Genomic DNA, 14,885 nt, shown 5'->3' with positions numbered 1-14,885 from the left:
AAAGTCAGCTTTCTGCCACTAGCCATGACAGATATGCTTTTTGTTTTCACATATGCATGTGCAGCAGGCAAACCTGTTTTCTATCTTTTCAAGAACTTTTGAGGGGTTGTGCAATCACAATGACATCTTCACTTGCTAGGTTTGGTGTTAGAAGCTGCCAGGGAGGCCAGTGAAATGGCTTAGTAGGGAAAGGTACTTGATGTCAAGCCTCATAACCTGAGCTCAACTCCCAGGTCCTACATGATGAAGGGAAAACAGTCCTGCAGTTTGTTTTCTGACCTTCGCAGGCTGTGGCACACAGGCGCCTGTGCACATACACAACAACAAGAAGAAGAAATGTAAATTTAAAAACTGTCAGGAGCAGAGGGTTGTGTGCGCAAGCATGAGTTGGTCCTGGAACCCTCAGCCTGGTCAGTGGCCCTCCAAATGCATTCTGGAACAGAGGAAAGGCATGGATGGATAGAGGTTGGCTTTATCAACTCTAGCTATTGCTTCCAGCTGAACAGCCTTTCTTTTCCTATAGAGTAACATTGTAGGAGGAAGAGATCCCTGGGATTTACTACCCAGCCTAACCTACTTAATAAGTTCCAGGCCAGAGAGAAATACTGTCTTTTGTTTGTTTGTTTGTTTTTGTTTTTCCAGACAGGGTTTCTCTGTATTGTTTTGGAGGCTGTCCTGGAACTGCCTCTGGAGACCAGGCTGGCCTCGAACTCACAGAGATCCGCCTGCCTCTGCCTCCCAAGTGCTGGGATTAAAGGCATGCACCATCAACGCCCGGCTGAGAAATACTGTCTTAAAACAATAAAAACAGCAACAATAACAACAGAACGAACAAACAACAGACAGGCTCAGTGGATGAAGTTCTTGCTATGTACCTATCTAAAAGTAAAAACCAGGTGCCTCAGAGGCAATGTGTATCTGTAGCCTGAACAGTGGGTCCAGATTCAGGTAGATCCCTGAGGCTTCCTAACTGGCCAGGCTAGCCTAATCTGCTGATTCCAGACCAGTGAGGGATCCTGTACTAAAGGTGTGGGGGTATGGGGTGGCACCCAAGGACTGACACCCAAGGTTGTCTCTGACCTCCACTCATCTGTGCTCACTTGCATAACACAGAACAACACCGTGTGAGCAATGAGAAATGACAGTTCTGGACTATTCCAAGGAAGGCAGTGGGACGCTTTGATGGTGTTGCCAATATGGTAGGAAAATAAAGGGAACATTGCTTGTGTACGTCAGGCCCCTGGCTAACCTGCCTCTCTGTCATCCTGCAGGTGTCAGGAGAAACCAGCCATGTAAGGAAGGCTGCTCTTGCTCCTCCTGTTTGCCCCGGGTCCCCACCATCAGCGACTTGCTCAATGATCAGGACTTGCTAGATGTGATCAGGATAAAGCTGGACCCATGTCACCCAACCGTGAAGAACTGGAGGAATTTTGCCAGCAAATGGGGCATGCCCTATGACGAACTCTGCTTCCTGGAACAGAGGCCCCAGAGCCCCACACTGGCGTTCTTATTCCGGAACAGCCAGAGGACTGTGGTCCAGCTGATGGAGCTCTGCCGACTTTACCACAGGGCTGATGTGGAGAAGATCCTGCGCAGGTGGGTGGATGAGGAGTGGCCCCACCGGGGACACTCGGACCATTCCATGCACTTCTAGAATCCCCTTCTGGCATTGGCCTTTCTGCTTGCTGGACCAGCACGGATCACAAGGAGTATGTACCTGCTCTTAAGATTTTCAGATGAGGTTGTGGAATGGGCAGTGGTTGCCCCTGAAGCTGGTGGCTTGTGGAAGGATGGGTTCTGTTTTAGTGGCAGGTGTTTGTTTCCTTTTGCACATCTGTTTTAATTTAATATTTGAACCTGGAATTGGGGAAGAATATTTTATAAGTCTCATAGGGCCAAAGCCTATGGTTGGTACAGAATCATGCCAGCACAGAAAGAAAAGAACCCTCTCCTTTGATACTGCTAAAGATTGCCACAGAATTCCTAGATGTTGATATCTCTGGACATGTTCACGTCATCCATGCAGAACCCTTGCATTCCCAGCCTAGCAGAAGATGGCATGGAGAAGTCACCCTGACCTGTTCACTGTTACTGTTTCTGTTGTAAAGGATTTGGTGATCAAGAGGATACTGTATGATGTGGTCCGGATCCAGGGGCCATCTTTATTATTCAAACACTTGTAATCAATGGGCTAGCGATACTATCATTGGATTTAGTGTTTTTAAAAGAAATACAAAATTTATGGTTTGTAGGAGAGCAGAGTGGATTAGTGTCATGGGAATGGCATTGACAAAGAATAGCACTCAGTGTTCCCTCGCTGGGGCTGGGGAGATGGCTCAGAGTTCAGGTCCCCAGAGCCCACATAAATGAGGGGATGGTGCGGCAGCCTACATGTGATTCCAATGCTCAGAAGGGAGAGACAGCGATCCCCAGAGCTAGCTAAGACTAGTCACAAGGGTGAGCTCTGGGATCAATTGAGAGACTCTTTTTCAATGAGCAATGTAGAGACTGAAGAAAATTCTCAACATCAACTTTGGGACTCTATTTATACACACATGTACATGTGCATCCGCATCCGCATGCAACATCAACAACACACACATACAATGCCTGCTTGTTATCCATGCCTCATTTTTTTGGTGCTAGGGATGGAATTGAGGACCTTGAACATGCTCAGCCGGGGCTCTACCACTGAGCTACACCTGCACCCCTGTTATTCATATATTTTTTTATTCTTCTCTTATACACTACATCCCAATTGCAGTTTCTCCTCCCTCCATTGCCCCCAGCTTCCCTCCATACATGGCTCCTCTTCCTGAGATCCGTTCCTCCTCTACTTCCCTTCAGAAAAGAGCCGGCCTCCCGGAGATATCAAGCAAACCTGGCATAACAGGATACAATATGACTAGGCACGAACCTTCACATCAAGACTGGTTTCTGTTTTTTATGAGAGCCCCCCCAAAGCTGGGCATGGTGGTGTGCACTTTTAATTCCAGTGCTGGCAGAGCAGATAAGCTGATTCCTGAGGCTCGGCTGCCAGCTAGCCTAGCCTATGTGGTGAACTACAAGCTGGTGAGAGATCCTGTCCCAAAACACAAGGTGAACAGTGTCCTAGGGGCAACACCAGAGGCCGTCCTCTGGCTTCCACATGCATGTGTACACACAAGCTCACAGACCCACACACGTATACACTGATATTAAGATAAGCAAAAAGGAAGAATAACGTTGGCTACATAGGACAGATATATTAAGATGAACTCAAAGGAAAGTGATTTTGGCTTTTATCATAACAATTAGGTTTTTCCTTAGGTTGTTGGAAGTAAAGTCAGCTTCTCACCCAGTGTGACCTCAGAGCAGTCTAGTCTATAATGAGATTTGCCTATCACTTCTGGTTCACTAGTAATCACACCCTACCCTGCTCAGATTTATCCCATTTATGTCCACCTTGTTGCCAGATATAATTAAAGTGACAGCTAATGATCAAATGCAGACATTTAAATGTCTTCAGATTTATTTTATTTGTATGAATGTTTTGATTGTATGTATATCTGTGCACAAGCATGCTTGGTGCCTGTAGACGTCAGAAGAAGGTGTCAGATACCCTAGACCGGGGATTACAGGCATTTATCAGCCTCCGTGTGGGTGCTGGGAATTCGCAAGCACAGTGGTGGTTGTAAGTGTCCACTGAACTTCCTTTCTAGAGTTGGGTAGGCAGGGCTAGAGAGATGGCTCAGCAGTTAAGAGTGCTTGCTGCTCTTCTAGAGGACCAGTGTTCAATTCCCAGCACCCACATGGGGTGGCTCACAGCTGCCTGTAACACCAGCTCCTGGGGGATCTGAAACACTTTTCTAATCTCCAGGAGTACCCCCACACACACACAGCATGCAGTTACACACACACACACACACACACACACACACACACACACACACACACACCTAGAAGTAAATCTCTAAAGACCATGTCAAGCTAGGGCTGAGAATGCAGCTCAACTAGTGCTTACCCAGCATGCCCAGAGCCCTGGCTTTGATCCTCAGTGCTGCATAAGCCAGCATGGTGGTGCATACCTGCAATTCAAGCACCTGGAAATGGAGAGTTTGAGGCCAGCCTTTGCTATCTGTGACCCTGCTTCATAAACAACACAAAATGTCATGCAAGCCATGTGCTGTGGTGCATGACTGCCACCCCAGCATTTATCTTATTATGAGAATTTTTATTTTGGTTTTACGAGACAGGGTTTCTCTGTATTGTTTTGGAGGCTGTCAGTCCAGCCCGGCCTCGAACTCACAGAGATCCGCCTGCCTCTGCCTCCCGAGTGCTGGGATTAAACGTATGCGCCACCACCGCCCGGCTGAGAGAATTTTTAATTGTTGGGAGCATGGAATCAGCAGAGAGAAATTTCCTGAAAGATTTCTTCAAGTTCATTCTGACTTAAATGTAAGATGACTTTGATCCACGTTGCATAAAGAAAGTCAGGGAGTATTGATAGCTGAAGTACACATCAGCTCATTTAAAGTTAATGTCTGGCCAGTCAGTTCCTCAAAAGCACAAAAACTTCACAGAAGGGAGAGCAGGGGGGAAGGAGGTCATTTAATGACTGACTGTTTAAGAAATTATCACAAGCTTAGTCATCACTTTTTAAATATCTGTTCTTATTGTTTAGTTACATGTCAGTGTGTGCGTATATGCACATGATTTAGGTATTTGTGGAGATCGGAGGTGTCAGATCCCCTGGAGCTGGAGTTCCAGGTGGTTGTGAGTTTCCAGACATGGGTGTTGGGAACTAAACTGAGGTCTTCTACAAGAGCGGTACGATGAGCTGTCTCTCCACCCCATCATCATTAACCCATAAGTGCTTTCTATCCTGGGAACCTGTGAGCACAATATAAGCTGCATGAGATAAGGTTGTTTTCCTATTACAATGTTTAAATCCCCTTAGCTGTGTTTCAAAAAAAATTTTTTTCTCTCAGCAAAATTTCCATCTGTAATGGTCTGTTATGAGGCTAAAAGTTGTGTACATTTTATTTGGTTGCAATAGTGAAGAGTCAAATGAAATGAAAAGACTCAAAGCCACACTGGACAGCTGTACACACAGTGACAGATTACACACTTCTGGGGACCCACACTGGAGGAGGCACACAAAGACATGGTAGGCAATATTAGCATGGGGACGTTTTAACCAGTTAGGGCTTGCAGCTGTGATAGGATGTCCCGCCTGTGCCTCTAAAAGACCCTGTACAAAGCAGCCACCTACTTCTGTAGCAATGAATAGTGAAACTCATTAATACAGGAAATCTAGTCAAAGACTGCAGTTCATCCAGAACAGTAATTGTAATACAGTGCTGCCCCCTGCTGGAGGATACACTAAATCGGTTTCCTTTTAGAACCTGGCTTGGTTAGGTGCCTTCCAGGTAGCCAAGCCCCACTAAGACAGAAAGAGAAGGGATATGACTGGCACACATAGACATTCTATAAGGATGGCACTCTCCTGGCTCCAGGATGTGCCTAGCATAGTGGCTGCAGAAGAGTCCTGTGACCTGGTAATCACCTATCAGCACTTAGATGGACTTGTCTCCACAGGACGGAAGGCACAGTTGTGTCTGTTGGGTCTCTTCCTCTCCCAGTTTAGCACCCTAGGATACCATGATGCTGTAGTCTTCTCCTCACCTGTCTTCAACCAGCTACATTACAAAAAGATGTGTTTCTAAAGACAGGCTTATTAACAAAGGTGAAACAGATTTTTTTTTTTCTCTTCTGTCCTCTCCTTTTTAGGCAATTAAAAAGATCTCATTTGATTTTGAGTGAAATCTTTCTTTCCTCCATGTCTTTAAATTTTCCTCCGTTTGAGGATATGATGCTGCTGTCTGTGCCGTTTGTTCAGGGCCATTCATGCATGCATATCTCAGATCGCCTTCCTCCATCGGCCAGCGGTGTTCCCCCTCTGAGCTAGCAGCAAACATCTGCTTCTTGTTCTCGTGTGTACACACAGAAACAATTCTGTGGACCTAGCAGTGCCAAACCACTCTCTACTCTGGGTGCTCCAAAGTCGAAGGCTGATGTCAACTCTCGTAACTGAAAGACACACACCTACATATGCCCAGGCAGTGACTGAGAAACATTTGCTGTCTCATTGCTGCCTGGAACTCAGACCCCATCCTGAATCTCCTGGGTGCTTGATTATAAATGCACAAGGAAGGGTGACTTTTGCCTCTATTGTGTTTAGAGAGAATCGAAGCCAAGATGCTGGGCCAGATGCTGGGGCTACTGGAGTCCCAGCATTGGTGGATAGAGCATCTGTGGGTACCCAAGACCTAGACTTGAAGGACCTGGTGGAGCAAGGCCTGCTGTCTTCCTTCCTGTGGCTGCGGAGGGGGAGTGCTCTGGGAATTCTGTGGCAGGGGATCCAGGGGATCAGGTGTACCGAAGGGACTGAAGTAGTCAGGGATACAGCTGGAAAGAAAATGATGAAATCATCCAGCACACTTGGAGGTGTAAGGAGGAAACATGTCAATACTTCCTGGGTGCTCTGTGCTCCTACGTCCTAGTGTGACAGTCTAGTGACCACTGTCTGCTGCAGCACCCCCTTGGGAGCTTATGCTAGACATTTCAGCCTAAGAAGGTAAATCCCTGTGTCCCCAAATACCATCTTTATACCTGGGTTCTATCCCTGTGACTCTGTCTACGTTTTCATCTTCTGTATGATTCTGGTTTTCTTATGACTAAGGAAAGATTTTTATAACTGTAATAATGGGTGCTACAAGATTAAAGACTGATGTCAACTGTTGTTCCAATGGATGCCTCGTTTTTTAATGTTTATGTGTCTCTGGGAAGGGGTGTTTTGTATGTGTGTGCATGCATGCAGAGTCCTACTTTGTGTAGATTTCAGTGTGGCCATCAGCCCACGCCTTGTTAGCACCATCATCCATTATTTGAACACCCAGTGGTTTGCTGAAATGTGTCCCAGATGCTGGAGACGCTAAGATAAGCAACACAGCCCTGCACTCCAGGAGCTGTAGACAGGCAGTCACTGAAGGTAAGGACTGATAGGACTGGAAATGTGGGCAAAGGTGGTCCAGGGCAAAGATGGTCCAGGCACACTCAGGAGGAAGGATGAGCAGTCAGCCTTCCAGGAGTCTCCAGTGTACTGTGCCTGTATGTGAAGAGCTGTCTTACCATTACTGCCTGCCTCTTCTGACCCAGTCCATCCTCTAAGATATCTATGGGCTTGATAGCTCTGATTGGAGCCTTATCAACGCCTCAGACTCAACCTGATCCTTGATTCTTCTCATAGTTTTGTTTTCCACCAGTAGCTCAGGGCATCCTTAAGACTCTCCTCCTCTTCCTGGTCTATTTCTCTTTGGGTTGGTTTCGAGACAGGGTCTCGCTATGTAGTCCTAGCCGGTCTCTAAAGCAATACTCCAACCTCTGCCATCTGAGCCAATGATTATGAGTGAGTGAGTGTGTACGTGTGTGTGTGTGTGTGTGTGTGTGTGTACACAAGTGTGCCCATGAGCATGCATATGCAAGTTTGCAGGTACATGTGATATGCAGGTATACACGCATGTGGAGGCTAGAGGTCAATCTCCAGGTCTCCAGCCTCATTCTTCTGGTGCCATCTACCATGATTTATTTTGTTTGGGTTTTTTTGTTTGTTTGATTTTTCAAGACAGGGTTTCTCTGTGTAACAGCTTTGGCTATCCTGAAACTCACTCTGTAAACCAGGCTGGCTTCGAATTCACAAAGATCCACCTGTCTCTGTCTCTGGAGTTCTGGGATTAAAGGCACCTCTCGGCACACCTTGTTTTTTTTTTGAGACAGGATCTCTCAGGTATTAGACTGAGCTGGCTGGCTAGCAGGACACACACACACACACAGAGACAGAGAGAGAGACAGAGACAGAGAGAGACAGAGACAAAGAGAGAGAGACAGACAGAGAGAGAGAGAGAGAGGGAGGGAGGGAGGGAGGGAGGGAGGGAGGGAGGGAGGGAGGGAGGAAGAAGAGAGAGAGAGAGATCCCTGTGTCTGCCTGGCAATCACTAGGATTAGGATTACTACATCTCACCATGCAGTTTATCTAGCTTCTCTATAATGGGAACTGCTCCCTCTCTTTAGACCAGTGCTTCTCAACCTCCTAATGCTATGACCCTTTAGTACAGTTCCTCATGTTGTAGTGACCCCCCCACCATAAGATTATTTCATTGCTGCTTCATAACTGTAATTCTGCTACTGTTATGAATCATAATGTAAATATCTGATATGGGAACCCAAAGAGGTCCCAGACCACAGGCTGAGAACCACTGCTTAGACTCACTCCCCACTGCAGCTCATCTTTCGTGTGTCTGCTAGAGCGACCCAGTATCAAAACCAAACAAGTTGTTACCTGCTTGAATTCCTTGCTCTCCTCATTCTCTCATCACATCCAAACAAAATTATCCCTGTCAGTTTAGACAAGGAAGACTCTTTGTGACTCTATCCAGGGACCTAACACATGTCTGTTTTGAAACTATCACAGCTTGACTTAAGCCATTAGCAATTATTACGGTTGTCTAATTACAGTTCAAAAACTCAATGTAAAATGCAATTTCAAAACAAAGAAAAAAATTTAAGAAAAAAAATGCAGTCTAAGTAAAACATGCCATTGGTACCTCACAGCAGAAGTCTGCTCAAGTCCATGACGGATTCACTTTTAGTCTTCATGAAAACAGACGGTTCTTTGACACAGCACTTGACAGAAACACATAATGGACATTGTTTTGCCTGTTTCTGGCAAAGCTTCCTGAAGTGGGAACAGGCAGGGTAACCATGGAGATGATGAATTAATAATTAAATGTTAGGTTGGGAAGATTTCAGAGTTGGGGCCAGATTCCTTCAAGCTTCATTCAAGCAGCTGTTAACACCAGAGAGCCAGCTCTTTGTTGATCTCTGAGGAATTAGACCAGGGAGGTGCCTGCCCAGGGCTACCCCCAAAGGCCTGTGAGCTCTCAGACCTTGTAATCTTTTCCCACAAGTATCAGCTTGTTTACAGGAGCCAGCCCCTCCCCCATTACAATGAGTAAAGAGAACTTTGCAAGGTGGCTCAGTGGGTGAAGGAATTTACCATCAAGTCTGACAGAGTTCAATCCCCAGGACCCACATGATGGGAATAGAGAACCATCTCCCACAAGTGTTCTCTGACCTCCGCATGTGTACTCCGGCATACACATGTAAAATTTGTGAGTAAAGGTCATTTAAAAATACTAACTCTAAGCAGGGCGTTGGTGGCGCACACCTGTAATCCCAGCACTCGGGAGGCAGAGGCAGGCGGATCTCTGTGAGTTAAAGGCCACCCTGGTCTCCAGAGAGAGTTCCAGGACAGCCTCCAAAGCAATACAGAGAAACCCTGTCTCGAGAAAAAAAAAAAAGAAAGAAAAAAGAAAAAGAAAAAAAATTACTAACTCTATGCTGAATGTTTTTAAAGTGTCAGTAACTTCGTAAAGGAAATCTTCAAAGCTCCATGTATCTGATTGGTGTGTGCGTGCGCACAGGCAGGTGCCCAGGGTAAAGATATAATCCCAAGGACCCCCTCCCCCAACAACCCACTTCCTCTAGGAAGGCCCTATCCCCTGAAGGCTCCACAAGCTCCCCCAAACAGTGCCACCAGCTGGAGACCAAGATTCCTAACACATGATCCTGTAGGGGACGTGTCATATTCAAACCATAGCAAACTTACGACGTTCACCCCTGTTCTTAATTAAACAAATGTGCCTCCCCTTCAAGCCTCCTGGCCTGGAGACACGCATATCTGAAACCTGAGCGAGGAGAAGATCCATTTTAAAGTTGCTTGACTTCCCTGCAGGGTGGTGGGAAGCTAGGCTGGCCGGCCAGTGGGCATCTGTCGCCCACCTCCCAGGTGCTGGGATCACAGGTGTGTACCATGGTGCCTGGCTTTTGTGTGGGCACTGCAGGTCCTCATGCTTGTGTGACAAGCACTTTACTGAATGAGCCATCTCCCCAGCCTGTGAATGATCCCCTAGATGCTGGAGCCCTGTGCAGTATTTGCCTCTCTCAAACCTTCGGGGTTCATCCATGCCAGGACTCACAAGAGATGGCTCCGGGTCCCCCAGTGGATGCCATCATGTACATGTGATCTAGAGTCATCCAGCCATTATGAAGAACTGCTAGGATTACCACAGATGCCAATTGCCTGAAGTGCTAAAGGTCAACTTGGGCTTCAACTTTAACCCCACCCAAGTCCTATTCCAACAAATGGCTCTGTTTCCAGAAACAACACAGCCTCTACTCCCAGAAGGTTCAGTCAGTGGTAGGGGCAGCTCTAGGGGCTAGCCTATGGCAGGCAGCTCTGGGGGCTAGCCTATGCCAGGCAGAGTTTGATGAGACAAGCATGTGGATGTGACTTCTGACTCTGATTGGTGGCTCTGCACACACCTCTGCCCCGAGTGTCTACAAAGGTAGGTGTGTTAATAAAGCTGGCTTGGGTTTTCAATAAAAGATGAGGAGGAATATGAACAGAGGGGATCTGCTCTCAATGCCAAGCTCGAGGCTGGAGAGATGGCTCAGTGGTTAGGAGCACTTGCTGCACTCATGAGTAGGGAAGAGACAGGGGAATGACTAGGGCTTGCTGAATTCCGGCCCAGCTGAGAAAACACAAGCCCTGGGTTCAAAGGAAGGCACTGCCTCAAAGGAACAGGCAGAGAACAGTAAAGGAAGACACTGCCTCAAAGGAACAGGCAGAGAACAGTAAAGGAAGACACTGTCTCAAAGGAACAGGCAGAGAACAGTAAAGGAAGGCACTGACTCAAAGGAACAGGCAGAGAACAGTAAAGGAAGATACTGCCTCAAAGGAACAGGCAGAGAACAGTAAAGGAAGACACTGCCTCAAAGGAACAGGCAGAGAACAGTAAAGGAAGACACTGCCGCTGTACTGAAAACACTGACTCTAACTAACCTGGGAGAAGACGGGGTTACTTGGCTTATGGTTTAGAATCTATCAGAGACCCAAGGCAGGGGCTCAAGGCAGGAACTGAAGCAGAGGCCACAGGATCATCAGCCTAGGAAAGGCATCACCCACAGTGGCTGGATCCTCCCACATCAACCGTCTGTCATGTGAATGCCCTGTAGGCATGCCAGCAGGCCGGTGTAATGGAAGCAGTTCCTCAGTTGATACTCCTCTTCCTCATGACTCTAGCTCATGTCAAGTTAACAACAACAAAAAGCCAACACCAGATAACTCGTTCTGGCCTCTGAATAAACACATGTACATACACATGTGCATGTGTACACACAGAGAGAGAGAGAGAGAAGAGAGGAGAGAGAGAGAGAGAGAGAGAGAGAGAGAGAGAGAGAGAGAGAGAGAGAGAGAGAGAGAGAGTAATGAATACGGCAGTGAGATGATTCACCAGGTGCAAATCCTTTCTGAATAAGCATGACAATCTGAGTTTGATTGGGGAAACCCGAGTAAAGGTTGGAGGAGAGAAACGAGTCCACAAAGCTGCCCTCTGACCTCTCCATGTTCACCACAGCAGGTGTGCGCACACACTCACACCCCATACACACACATCATACACATACACACGACACACACATCATACACATACACACCACAGACACATCATGCACACACATAATACACATATATTCCATACACACACATATCATACACATACACACACCATACACACTCTCACCAAACACACAGACAGTAATAAACTCTCTAAAAACACTAACCCTTGAGCTAAAGTATCTGGGTGAGTTTTATTCTTTCCAAGATTCATTTTGTGTTTTGTTTTTTCCAGTCAGTTGGCAGGCAGTCAGACAGGAGCTGCCTGCCCTGAGTTGGAAATAATAGGAGGCTGGGGACATGGCGGGGTGGGGGCAGGAATTTGAGGGAGAAAATATCTAGTTCCAATGAAATTAAAAGTCAATGAACAGCTGGACATTTTCATTCGTTTGTCCATCCATCCACCTACCCATCTATCCATCCATTATTTATTAACTTGTTTACGTCATTGAGAATACAGTGAAAGAGGGCATATGGATCAACAGGAAGGGACATGGCATGGACCACAACTTGGTGACTATTGCCATTTGACAGAGTTCCAACATTTCAGCATTGCAGATAGACCACACTTGTCCAGCACCTTTTAAACTTTCATTCCTAATGGTTCTCGATCTCATCAAAGCTTTTCCCTTCGGGAAATTTAGTGTGGGCTTTGGTAGAGGATAAAAATGTGTATAATGGCAGCCTAGGCTCTCTAAACAAAAAAAGTCCTTGTGGGAAAAACAAAATCCCTGACACCATGGGACCAGGAATTCCACTGTGCCCTCCCAATGAACACCAAGAACAGAAATGTTAGAGATTTACTAGACACACCTGATGGCAAGGATGAAATGCCTACAATTCAGATGCAGAGGATCCTGAGGGAGCCTGAGCCCAAAGGCAAGAATTCAGCTAATTAATAAATACAGAGAAATCAGAATGATACGTTATCCTAGTAGGAGACAGATGTTAGAACCTTGCCTTTTGGGTGAATTATCAGGGGAGAAACGGCAGTGTCATTAAGTCCCTGCTCCCCTCCAAGGTTCGTTCTTAGCAGGTGTAATAGCTCACAGCTGTAATCCCAGCACTCAGGAGGCTGAGGAACTTAGTTAGTTCCAGGTTAGCCTTGGTTACAGAATGAGACCCTGTGTCAAATAACAAAAATAAGATAATCGTTTCTTTAGAAACCCCACCTCAAGAGTCTTACGGAGCCACGCCCAACAATTAGACCCCAGTCGACCTGGGCCACCAGCAGCTTTCTACAAGCCTAGCTCCAGCTTTCTGCTGCATTGTGTCCTACAGAGTAAGAAAGTGAAGACACACAGATCACATGGTGTCTCAGTTATGGTTTCTACTGCTGTGAAGAGACACCATGCCTATGGCAACTCGTAAAGAAAACATTCAACTGTGGTGGCTCGCTTACAGTTCAGAGGTTCAGTTCGTTATCATAATGATGGGGAGCATGGCAGCGTGAAGGCAGACATGGTGCTGGAGCAGTAGCTGAGAATCCTACATCTTGCAAGCAACAGGAAGTCAACTGAGATGCTGGGCAGTGTTCTGAGCATAGGAAACCTCAAAGTCAGTCCCTGCTTTGACACATTTCTTCCAAGAAGGCCATACTCACTCCAACAAATCCATATCTCCTAATAGTGCCACAGCCTATGAGATTATGGGGGCCACTTACATTCAAACCACCATACCTAGTAGCAGTCTCCCAGGTCTCTCTCTCAGCATCTTTTTATTTATCTTTTATTTGTATGTGTATGTATATGTATGCAGGCTTGTGTGATTTAAATACTTCATGTGAGTTCAGGATCCTGTGGAACAGAAGAAGGTGTCCGGTCTCCTGGAGTTACAGACAGTTGTGTGCTGCCACGTGGGTGTTGGGAATTAAAGTCAGGTCCTCTAGAAAAGCTGTCAGTGCTCTTAACTGCTGGGTCATCTGCCCAGTCATTTATTTATTTGTTATCTATTTGTTTAGTGTCTATGGCGTGTGTACTCTGGCAGTCAGAGGTAGGCAACTTGCAGGAGTAGGTTCTCTCCCTCTTCCACGTGGGTCCCAGGAATTGAAGGCAGGTCAGCAGGCTTGGCAGCAAGAGCCTTTACCCACTTAGTCATCTACTGGGATTTAAGTAAATCTCACATGCAGCCCTTCCTTTAACAAGACACATCTCCCAATAGTGCCACCCCCTTTGGGGGCCGTTTTCTTTCAAACCACCACAATGGTCAAACTTCTCCTAAGGGGGACTGAGTCCTTCCCCGACCCCACTCCCACCATAAGCCATTAACTTCAGCTACACTTCAGCTTCCCTCTCACGTCTGTTGTTTGGTTATTTTGTTTTCGAGACAGGGTTTCTCTGTGGCTTTGGAGGCTGTCCTGGAACTAGCTCTTAGAGATCAGGCTGGCCTCGAACTCACAGAGATCTGCCTGCCTCTGCCTCCTAAGTGCTGGGATTAAAGGCGTGCACCACCAAACGCCTGGCCAACTTATGAGGTTTTAAAAAGAGGTCTTAGGGGCATTTGGAGAGATTGTTCAGTGGTTAAGAATGTTTCTTGCTCTCACAGAGAACCAGAGTTTGGTTTCCAGTATCTACATTTAATGGGCTTGGAAACACTTGTAATTTCAGCTCCAGGGGATCTGGTGCCCTCTTCTGGCCTCGAAGGTTATCCACACCCATGTGCACGTGCGTGTCCGCGCGTGTGTGAGTATGCGTGCCCGCGTGCATGCATGCACACACAAAGATAAATATAAAATAAAAATACTGTTGTGTTTGAAAAATCACATTGAGCTCTGATCTGCTTGAACCTACCACTGAATTTATTATTAGTGTCTCATTCATCACTACAATGAGCTGTATAAACACAAGCTAGAAGTAGATTGTCTGACCAGGTCTAATTCAGTACTGGGTTGCTGAGGGAATCCTTTTAATGAACCTCAGTAACCTAGCAGGAATAAATGAATGTATGTGTAACAACAGCCTGACTCTGAGAAACTTTAAGCTCCAGAAAAGTCCATTTTTTGTACTATCCTACCTCTAGGGAGCACCCATCTTGGGTCTCTCTTTATATATATGTATATACACTACTGTACAGAGAATAGAAATCTTTATATTCTTTTATAGTATCTTGTTGTTTGGCTTTTAAATTTATACAATTTCAGCACATTTTCCCACATCAAACACTTCAGTATTTTGTAGTACTAGCATGGTGTAGCCTTGAAGATACTCAGGGGGAAATACTTTAAGAAATAGGACAATGTGCCATCCTTCAGGAGGTGCGACTTTAATTTACACTTTTCATAAGATCTCTCCCATCCCTAAGATTCTATTATCTTATGATATAACCAGTT

The 14,885-nt window shown here is 46.2% G+C and overlaps 1 protein-coding gene across 1 annotated transcript in view; it reads left to right on the top strand.

Annotated features, from left to right (window-relative positions):
* The window catches only part of Edaradd (EDAR associated death domain), a 40,983-nt gene extending 34,192 nt beyond the window's left edge, over nucleotides 1-6,791 (top strand). Inside the window, exon 6 of the mRNA XM_021228190.2 lies at nucleotides 1,272-6,791. Within this exon, the coding sequence (XP_021083849.1) occupies nucleotides 1,272-1,654 (383 nt within the window). The 3' untranslated portion in view covers nucleotides 1,655-6,791. The remainder of the gene's footprint in view (nucleotides 1-1,271) is intronic.
* Nucleotides 6,792-14,885: the final 8,094 nt, after the last annotated feature.

The sequence above is a fragment of the Mesocricetus auratus genome, unplaced genomic scaffold, assembly GCF_017639785.1.
Source record: "Mesocricetus auratus isolate SY011 unplaced genomic scaffold, BCM_Maur_2.0 Super-Scaffold_100013, whole genome shotgun sequence".
In the NCBI taxonomy this organism is placed as follows: Eukaryota; Metazoa; Chordata; class Mammalia; order Rodentia; family Cricetidae; genus Mesocricetus; species Mesocricetus auratus.
This window is presented reverse-complemented; position numbering and strand designations above follow the sequence as displayed.